General features: G+C 46.9%; 1 protein-coding gene across 1 annotated transcript; it reads left to right on the forward strand.

The window, feature by feature from the left end:
* The first annotated feature begins 2,717 nt into the window (after positions 1-2,717).
* Positions 2,718-8,260, forward strand: LORICRIN (loricrin cornified envelope precursor protein). Its single transcript, XM_032399132.1, has one exon. The coding sequence runs from the start codon at positions 7,091-7,093 to the stop codon at positions 8,036-8,038; it is 948 nt and encodes a 315-aa protein (XP_032255023.1). The 5' UTR covers positions 2,718-7,090; the 3' UTR covers positions 8,039-8,260.
* Positions 8,261-10,680: the final 2,420 nt, after the last annotated feature.

Below are 10,680 nucleotides of genomic sequence, written 5' to 3' on the forward strand. Positions count from 1 at the left end.
TTTATAGCAAAATGACTTACTAGAGGGTAAGGGACCAGTTCTACCACCAGGGGATTCTCTGCATGAACATTCAGGAGCCAAAATCATCCTTTTTCTGAGACCCAAAATGATATATGTTAATCACAGAAGGATCAGTATTTTTATCTTGATGTTTTTTTTCCCCTTTTCCCAACTCAGCCTGCCCACATGCCTTTCTTAATCCCCAGCAATTACATCCACCCTGGGTAACTCTGCAAAGATTACTCATAGCATAGGCCAATTTTCCTCACCCAGCCCTCCTGCTAAATCCCTCCCTCCTCCTCCGCAGCAAGCTCAGGTGGGGGAAATGCTCTTGTGGAAGAAAAGTTCCCGAAATGCCTCTCACCGGAGCCCAAGGCTAGCACACAGGGAAGTATGAGAGCTTCAAGGCTCTTTTCCCAGGGACCACTGATTCTTGTCATCCCACCTAAGTTTCTTCCCTGTCAATGCCTCTGACCCTCATTTGTCCCTCCTCTCTGGCCAGAGGGGGGCCCTGGGAAAGAGGTGCTCTGGGAAGGAACCAAAAGGAAAACCAGTCAGAAGTCAGATTGGCTTTATAGGTGGAGAAATTGAGGTTGAGGGAGGACAATGCCTTACCTAAGCTCACAGGTTTATATCATAGAACTCCCAAGACCCCAAAACCTCAGAAGAGGAAAGATTCTAATCCCTACCCTTCAGAACAGACTAGACTGGCAAAACCCAGAAGTGCCCCTACTGCTGTTTTAGGCCTCTCTAGAAAGCTCTAGGAAGGTATGATCCAAAGGATATTCTGAAAAATAAGAAGCAGGAGATGATCGGGGAATCAGGCACCTTGGATGAAAGATGAGGGATGGCAGGGGAAAGCAGTTTGCCATGGCCAATCTATTTAAGCTACTTTCCATGGAAAACTAAATCAGATTGTATTTGCCCTGGGATATGAGACTAAATTCTCATCATCTCCTTGGCTGATGAACAAATATTTATCAAATACTCTGAGTTCGATGGAGATATGAAAATTTAGGAGGATCTGATTTTTGTCTGGATGGTGGTCCTAGCCTGGAAGGGAAGGTCCTAGGAATCCACACCAGATGTGAGTGATGGTTCCATAGCCCCTCACCCTGGGATTCTCTGAGTACATGAAGGGAACCAGTGAAGAAGTCAGTAGAGAGCCACCAACCAAATTGTGATCATTCCCACTTTTCTAAGCAGTAAGAAGGTTTGCCACAAATCCACCCAATTTCAACAAGTTCAACTATTGAAATGAGGAGGGTAGTTAGAAGAATGAACAAAAATTAAGGATAATTGGCAAGTCTGACAAACTTAACTGTTCAAGACAGAGACTGGACCTAAATTCTGGTCTTCAGTAGTAAATCCCATAAGCTGTCTGTGAATCAGAGAGGTCACACCCAAAGCCCGCTGTAGCCCCAGGGAGTTCCTGAGAGAAGCTTGTTAAGTATCAAAATTGGATTTGAGACCAAAGCGGAAAGGGCACTTACCTTGCTTTGATTTTCAATGACCCCGATAAAAGAGAGGTATATTAGTGATTGTTATCTAAAGCAGCATGCTCCCCCAAAACATTGGGGTTGAAACTTTAGAACAAAGAGCCTAGAGGGCTGTAGGTCTGAAATCTTTGTGCTTTTTCCTTCATATCGTATTGATTTCCAGATTCCATTTGACTTGAGAATCAGTTAAAGCAACAGGGATTATCCCTTCATGGATATCAGTGGATTATCAGTGGATTATCAGTGGATGGGCTGGGCCAACATTCTGGGAACACCAAGTACCACCATGCACAAAAATCTTGAGAGGCCTCCTCTGACATCGCTTATCTTGAGGCAGGACTGGGGCCCACAAATGTTGTTCATGCTCCTCCCTGTGTATCAAGTTTCTGTGTGAGGCCAGGAGGTAGGCCCTGAGCCCTCAGGCTACACAGCAACTGCCCACGTAAGGAAGGCCTCCACATCAGCCACATACTTCCAGGCCCAGAGGCTACAGCACCCAGGCCCAGGAGCTTCTCTGAACATGTCTGTTCAGCTATGAAATACTTTTACTGTCATTTTAACTACTCCTAGTCTCACTGCCAACACCTGGAGATACTCTTGTCAGGAGAAAGCACAAAGCTTCAGCCTGAGTCTACAGTAGACAAAGCCCTGAGTGGGGAGGCCAGAGACCCAGTGTCTAGTATCAGCCCTGTTATGGGAAATTGTTTGGCCTCTCTGGGCCTTGGGTTTTTCATCTACCTTCACCAATGGTAAGGGTCGATCAGATGACCTCTACATGTCCCCTCAGCTCCTGCAGTCCACCAGTAAATAGAACTGTCCCTGAGCAGCTGGGAGGGTCCATGAGAGCAAGCTCTGTTCCCTGCCTCCGAGAGGGTGTCAGCCTGAGCCAGACTGGAATGTCATCCCTTCATTCTGCTTATATTGATTCAAATGGAAGAGGCATGTAGTACTTGGAAAGAATGCAAGATTTGGAATCGAAAGAACTGACTGAACCCTGGCTTTGCCGCTTAAAGGTCGTGGAAATTTGAGCAATTTCATTAGCTCTATGGGTTGCTTCCTTATCTGTTGTTGTTGTTGTTTAAAGGTTTTATTTATTTGAGAGAGAGAGAGTGAGAGAGAGCACAAGTGGGGAGGAGAGGGAGAAGCAGACTCCCCACTGAGCAGGGAGCCCCGCATGGGGCTCGATCCCAAGACCCTGAGATCATGACCTGAGCCAAATGCAGACACTTAACTGACTGAGCCACCCAGGTGCCCCACAGAGGACCCTTGTGAGGAATAGACAAAACACATATGTGGCAGCAGTCCATAAACACCAGAGTCTGTCCACACAGAAAGTGTCTGAGCCAAGCAAGTGAGGTCCCTGAGCACACTGCTCATCTTGCATGCATCTACAAGCTATTCAGGAGTGCTAGAACTTAGCTGTGAGCCTCCTTCTCCCTGCAAGGGTGAGCTCCAGGAGTACCCAAAAGAGTCATTCAAGAGTCAACTTGTCCAGATAAAGCCCCAGGATGTTATGAACTCTCTTTAAATCTTAGGGTGTAGAATAAAGAATTAATGGGGCCCTGGCTGTCAAGAACAGTTATAACTTGAAAAAGGAGACAAGGCTATTGGATGTGTCATTAGCAGGCTGTAACTAGTACAGTTGTTCCTTAAGGGCTTGGAAAGGGCAAGTGTCAAAGAGGATGGAACCAGTGGGTGGATGAATCTAAGGAAGCTTCCTGGAGAAGTAATTCTAGCAGATGTGAACCACTACAGAGCTGTCCTTCTCCCAGACTTCTAACAAAGACAACCACCCTTCCAACTGCTAACCCAGGAGGGCTGGTGAGAGGACAAAAAATGTAGCCTGGTGTGGGGGGTGGTGGTGCCTGAGGCTCTGAGGCACCTCCTGGGCAGGACTCTAAGAGAAAACTTTCCCACTGAATGTAAACAATGCTAAGGGCTTCCAAGCTTTATGCTTGCCCTGCCAATGCTCCTGAGCCCTTGCCCTGTGTCCATTTTATTCTTTACAAACGACCTGCTGCCCTTTAACCTTCAGGTAGGTTGTTAGCACTCAGTCATAAGAATGTGTGTGTGTAGCTTTAGATACTTAAAGATTGTGATGAGCAGGCTTCTTTCAAACTGGGGCTCCCCAAACTCAAGAGCTGTGATCTCCCCACAGACATGTATTTCTTTTAAGAATGTGAACCCTCCAAACCGACATGGCAATTTGAAGATTATTAGCTCTTTGGGGCTTTGGGGTCACCTGCACTTGAGGTTCCCAAATTTCAGAATTTCATAGAGTAGTCATATCTCCCTCAAAACAATATGGTAACTGTTCTATTATAGCCTTTTTTTTTTTTTTTTTGGTCAAGTAAGGACTTGAAAGAAACAACTACAACCTCCTGGAGTTTCCATCACTTTTAAAAGAAATGACATTTTTCAGACACACAAAAGTAGGAAGGCCATGATTTCAAAATTAAAGCCTTCTCAAGAATGCACTGCTGACATCCTTTTACTTACATTTTCCTCCAGACTGTAGAACACACAGTAATGGATCAACATGGGTCCACAGATCAGTGCTGGAACTGCACATGGTCTATACTTTCTCCCCTTCTCTAGTGCTGCCCAACTAAATAAAACCATTCTTTGTTATACCCATGGCAATCATCTAGTTGGAGCCTGTTTCCCTTCAAAATCTCCATGGTGCCTCACCTTCAAGCTGAGAAACCTGCTTTCTTCAACAGATCCTGGCTTTTCCCTTCTGGCTATTCTCTCAAGAGGGGAGCATGTGGGTTTGCCTGGCTTCATGCCATCCAAACTAGAACTAGCACCACAAGTTTCTGAAGACCACAGTCTAATCAGGATCACTTGATCATTAAGCCACCATAATTAACAGTCAATTTATTATTGGAGCTGTCATTTCAACATATAGGTGGGCAGAACAAAGTTCAAATGCCATATCTTAAACAATAGCAATTGAGTTCCTGTGATGAAAGAAGGGGGGAGCATGCTGTTCATACACAGAAGTGATGCTATTGGTCCAGGGTCAATGGAGAATTTTTGAGTATTTTCTTACTGAAGAACTGCCTCTAGCTATCCATAGACTCCCTTCTGGCCTTGCTGTCCAAAGGCAGGCCAAGTTGGAGGTAAGACTGTGCTGTAATAGGAGAAAACAATAAAAAGAACAGCATCACCTTCTACAGTTTATTATAAGTATTCCCTCTTCCCAAGCCTACGAAACAGATATTACTATTCCTATGTGATAGACAAGGTAACTGGTCATCAGAAGCCTATTCATTCAGCAGTCAACAAATACTTACTGAGTGCCTCCTATGTCAGGCAAAGTGCTGTGACTTTGTCCAAGGTGACATAGCTCACAAGTAGCATAGGGAGCACCCAAATCCAGTCACCTAACTTCAAGTCCCTTCCATTCCACAGCTGCCTCTTAGGCTGAGGTCACTGTTGCCACACAAGACTGCAGGATGCCAGGGCCAAAGGGCCATGGTATGAAGGACCACATGATCGAGCTCTTTAGCTTGTTGCTTTGCATGGAAAGTGAGAATCGACAATCACTTTTTTCAGAGGAATAAATCTCCAGGAATAAATCCAAGTAGATACCTATGTCCCATTAGTTGCAGCCCTGTCCATGGTGTGCAGCCCAGAACTGGGTACTGGGTGCTCATGCATTCTCTCAAGCTAGTTTCAAGACAAGAACACTTCAGTGAAGCACACATGAAACTCTGGGGGAGAAACTTTTAGCAAAAGAGGGACAGGTTCTCTCTAAAGTTCTGAGGGTTCCAAGCAATGGGATCAGAAGCCAAACAGGAGGTCCTACTCCTCGGACTAAGGACTGAGATCTCCAGTGTGACTTTCTTGGGCCACCTCAAGAGTCAGAGACCTAGGTCTCATGGCACGCGCCCTTTGCCAGAGGTGTTGGAAACAATCTCTGCCATCCACTCTGGCAGGCCATCCCGATGCCACATAGTTGCATCAGAGATGCACACTAGGCTGCCCATCTCAAGTATGCCAAAATCTTCATGAATGGGCCACCCTTTGCCTGTAATCAACAGACAGGTGGGGCAACAGCCATGGGTCACATAACTGAGTCCAAACATGAGAGGCGGACTCAGATCAATAGATGAGTCAGGGCTCAGTGTATAAAACCTTGGGAGCTCCAGAGCTCTTCACATAAGCCAGCATCTCCTCTCCTCACTCAGCCCCTGGTGCTTCAGGTAAGTGTGAGTTCTCCTGGCTTTCGTCTTCCCAACTAGTCTTCCCTAGCCCTGCTCAGACTAGGTGGACCAGGGGACAGATCTGCAAGGCCTCTCTCCTCTTTGGAAACTACAGGACCTCTGCCTTTCCAACTGCATTCATGTTTAGAGGGAATTTAGGTTGGAAGTTGGGAGCTGAGCTGTTGCTGTGCAGATGGTGTCTCTCATTTTCTGGCCAGAATGGGAACTCCACAAAGGCAAGACTACTTCCTGTCTCTCTGGCATCCCAGTAGGGGCAGGCCAGTGATGGGCACAGAGGGACATTCTGCAGACTGCCCCTGTGAGTGGGCAGGATGGATCTCTCGCACCTGTCAGGAGGAGAGGCTGAGTCTTACTTCCAGAGAGTAAGGGAGAACAGGGAGAGTAATTCCGAGAATGCTGCAGATGGGGGAGATTTGGGGAACCACAGGAACCCGGGTGCCAGTTTTTCAGAGATGTTCTGAGAGACAAATTGTATGAGATGCTGGGACACAGCTTCCTACTAGTAATGGTCCCCTCAACCAAGCTTGGATGTAAGCAAAGCCTACATCTTCGGTCAGAGATGCTGGTCCAAAGGACCACTGGGTCCCTTCCCCTATGTCCAGACAGGACGGGGGTGGTGGTGGTGAGGGCTTTTCTGTTAACTAGCCCTGGTATCATGGCTAGGCTCAGATCAAGAGTTTGAACTAAGAGTTTTTTTTTTTCCCCCTTAAAGATTTATTTTAGGAGGGGGGGCAGAGAGAGAGAATCTTAAGCAGACTCACTGCTGAAGGAGGAGCCTGCCTCTGGGTCCGATCTAAAAATCCCGAGATCATGACCTGAGCCGAAATCAAGAATCTAACACTTAACTGACTGAGCCACCCACCCAGGCACCCCTGAACTAAGAACTTTTGCGGAGAATGTGGGGTGGGGAGCAACAACCTCTGACATTCAGACAAACCTCCCTCTGTTGTGCCAGGGATGGGTAAAATCCCCCACCTTAGGTGGAGGTTTGTGCTAATTTCTATTTGCATTCAGAGAATCCATGTTGGGACTGGAGACCTGAGAGATGAAGTGCTCTAACCCTCTCATTTTACAGGAAGTCGAGGACAGAGGAGGGAGTGTGGGTCATTTGCTGCCAAATCAGACAGCAGATGCCAGAGGTGGAGCTGGGAGAGAAAAATGGGCAACATACTGGGCTACTTAAAGCTTGGTAAAGACTTTCTGAGGGGGAGTGCAACTCTTCCGAAAGCACTAATCCTAGGAGTCCCACCTGCGAGCTCTCCTGGATCTCAACGGAGGCATCAAGCTGGACCCAGGCAGTGCTGCTGAGGGTGATGGGCGTTTCCATGGCTGCAACTGCCTCCTCAGCTGCATCCTCTTATGGCTGCTCCAGTGATGCTCTCTGCTGTCCTTCCAGGGTTCCATTCCTCCTTAGACAAGATGTCTTACCAGAAAAAGCAGCCCACCTCCATGTGCCCAGCGGTTTGCGGGAAGACCTCGGGTGGCGGCGGCGGCGGTGGTGGCGGCGGCGGCGGCGGCGGCTGTGGCTTCTACAGCGGCGGCGGCAGCTCGGGCTGCGGCGGCGGCGGCGGCGGCGGCTCCGGAGGGAGCGTCAAGTATTTCGGGGGCGGCAGCAGTTCTGGCTGCGGAGGCTACTCTGGTGGCGGCGGAGGCTCCGGCTGCGGTGGTGGCTCCGAAGGCTGCGGAGGAGGTTCCGGTGGGAGTGTCAAGTACTGTGGGGGTGGTGGCTACTACGAAGGCGGCGGCAGCTCCGGCTGCGGCGGCTGCTACTCCGGAGGCGGCTGCGACTCCGGCTGCGGGGGTGGCTATTCCGGGGACGGCGGCGGCTCCGGCTGCGGCGGCGGCTACTCCGGTGGCGGCGGCGGCGGCGACTCCGGTCAGCAGGTCCAGTGCCAGAGGTACGGAGGCGTCTCTAGCGGCGGCTGCGGGGGTGGCGGCTCCTCCGGGGGCGACGGCAGCTCCGGCTGCGGCGGTGGCTCCTCCAGTGGAAGGTCCGGCTACGGCGGCGGCTCCGGCTACTTCTGTCAGCGGACCATCCAGACCTCGTGCATGCCCCAGCAGAGCTACGGAGGGGGATCCTGCGGAGGCAGCTGCGTCGGCGACTCCTCCGGGGGCGACGGGGGCTGCTTCCCCAGCTGCGGCGGCGGCGGCGGCGGCGGCTCCGGCTGCGGCGGCGGCTCCTCTGGGGGCGGCGGGGGCTGCTTCTCCAGCGGTGGTGGGGGCTGCTGTTACCCTGGGGGTGGCAAGGGCGTCCCGATCTGCCACCAGACCCAGCAGAAGCAGGCGCCTACTTGGCCAAGAAAATAAGGTCCGTTAGAGGCCGCGGAGAAGAAGAGATGGAGGTGTTCTCCGTGGGCGCCAATGGGCTTAGCGCTCTCATGATATTGCCCTGAGGTTCCCAAATCCTTCAGGTGTTAACACCCGAGCTACTGAGCTCTGGGGCTGCATCTTGTTCTGTAGTTTTTCCTTTTTGGTTTCTGTACAACTACCTCCCAACCCCGGTACATCCTCAGTCAATAAATGTGCAATTCATGAGAATTTCTGGGTTTCCAGGCACCTTTGTAGCTTCCAAGTTCATTCATTCTATTTCATTCATCAACAAATGTATTTATTGGGGGAAGGGTGGGTGGATAGGTGAAAGTCATAAAGGAATGGCTGGCAACCAATAAACAAAGATGTGAACTCTCTGGTTTATGGCTTAAAATGGTGAGGTGAGCCCCAAACACAAAGACCCTGGGAAGAGATTTCCATTAACAGCTCCTGGTGGGTTGGGTAGCCACTGTGGGTCTTCTCGTTGAGCTCAGTGCTTTTTAAAGACAGGTCTGCCCTGTGAAGATGCTATCTCTCATAGTCCTACTCTTCAAGGTCTGAAAGCAGGGTGGCTGCACCTAAGGAGGACTAGCTTATGCTACCCAGACTCACAGGAGAAAGAATAATTGTAGCAGAGATTTGTGACCCTCTACAGGGTGTAAGACTGTTCAGGAGGCACCTGTAAGGAAAGGAGGATGTAGAGGAGCTGTTTCCTGCTCTCTTAAAGGAGCTTCCCCCAATTTAGGAATATACAGCATAAGTGTATACAATAAACGCCAGTACCAGAGAGGTCATGGGGAAATACAGGAAGCACACCAATTAACAAGGAAGAAACTACAGTTGCTCTTTAATTGCATAGCTTTCAAAAGAGATATAGAACATTAGCCTGGTCAGGAACTCTCCAGGCCCTGTGTCAAATCCTAATTCTACTAGCTTTAGGTAAATGTTAACTTATTGATTTACTCAGAGCAAAATATCTGCTACATAAAAAACCAAAGTACTCTCTCTATGCAGTCATTGCTGGAGACAAAAAGACAAATTATCCCTCCTTGACTCTTCCAATTACAGAATCAAAACAGGTAGCAGCTTTAAAGACCCAATAGGCCAGCCACTGCGTTAAAGTAGGATTTTTAGTTCTATGTCAGATGGAGTAGATTCATTTCTCCTTATTGCTCCTGCTAAGTATAACTAAAGTATCTAGGCATAATATATATTTTAATTTTTTTAAAAAAAAAAAGTCTAAAAAGTGGAGAGAAGAAGGCAGAGTAGCTACACTCCTCAGAACTTAAGGATTGACACTGTGGTAAGTTCCTTGGGTTTTCTTTTTTGCCTCCGATTTATCTCAGATTGGGCACTGGAAAGTCTGCAACTGAGAAATGCCAACAGGTGCAGGCAAAAAAAATAGCTCCCCCCAAACCTGCTTTCTTTATTCAAAAGACCAAGAAAGAGATAAAAAGATGACCTAGCAAGGCAGAAATATTTTTTGACAATATCCAGCCTACTTTAGCTAACCATCCTGGAAAAAGAAAATTGGCAGATTGGACTTCTACCTGGACCTAGTGGTGAGGAGATAACACCCCTACACACACACTTGCTTCACTGGTGCAGTATTAGCAGAGACCTGCTATAATAGCAGATTTGAATAAGATCCAGAGTCTCATAACACAATGCCCCGAGAGTCTAGCACACAATAAAAAATTACTCATCATACCAAGAACCAGGAAAATCTCAGCTTGAATGAAAAAAGACACAATACTAACACTGAAATGATACAGATTTAGGGATTTTCTGACAGAGAATTTAAAGACACTATAAAAATGCCTCAACAAGAAATTATAAATGCACTTGAAAAAATAGAAAGTCTTGGCAAAGAAATAAAAGATATAAAGAAGAATTCAGTGGAAATTTTTGAACTAAGAATTTAATAAACAGTTATAGAATTAAATTTTAGAATTGAAAAATATAAAATTCACCAGATAGGTTCAATAACAGAATGGAAATGATGGAATAAAGAATCAGTGAACTCAAAAATAGGTCAATAGAAATTATCCAATCTCAGTGACAGAAAATAGGCTGAAAAAATGAAAAGAAAAAAAAGAGAGAGAGAGAGAGCTTCAAGATCCTGTAGGACTACCAAAGAGCTATCATTCATGTAATCAGAGTCCCAAAAGGAGAAGAGAGTGTGGGACTAAAAAATATTAGAAGAAATAATAGATCAAAATTACCTAAATTTGGTGAAAGGCATAAATCTACAGATTTAAGAAGATAAGTCAACCTCAAACAGGATAAACCCAAAGAAAACCACACCAATACATCACTTCACAAAAATGAATTTAAAATGAATTAAAGACTAAAATTTAAGACCCGAAACTGTAAAGCTCCTAGGAAAGCATAGGGATAAAGTTCTTTGACATTGGTCTCAGCAGCAATTTTCTGGATGTGGCAACAAAGCACAAGCAACAAAAACAAAAATAAATAAATGGGACTACATCAAACTAAAGAGCTTCTCACAGCAAAAGAAACAATTAACAAAATGAAAAGCTAGCCTACAGTATGGGAAAAATAATTGCAAATCATATAACTGATAAGGGGTTAATATCTAAAATTTATTTTTTTATCTTTCTCTCTTTTTTTTATGT

The sequence above is a fragment of the Phoca vitulina genome, unplaced genomic scaffold (genome assembly GCF_004348235.1).
Source record: "Phoca vitulina isolate PV1807 unplaced genomic scaffold, GSC_HSeal_1.0 scaffold130, whole genome shotgun sequence".
In the NCBI taxonomy this organism is placed as follows: Eukaryota; Metazoa; Chordata; class Mammalia; order Carnivora; family Phocidae; genus Phoca; species Phoca vitulina.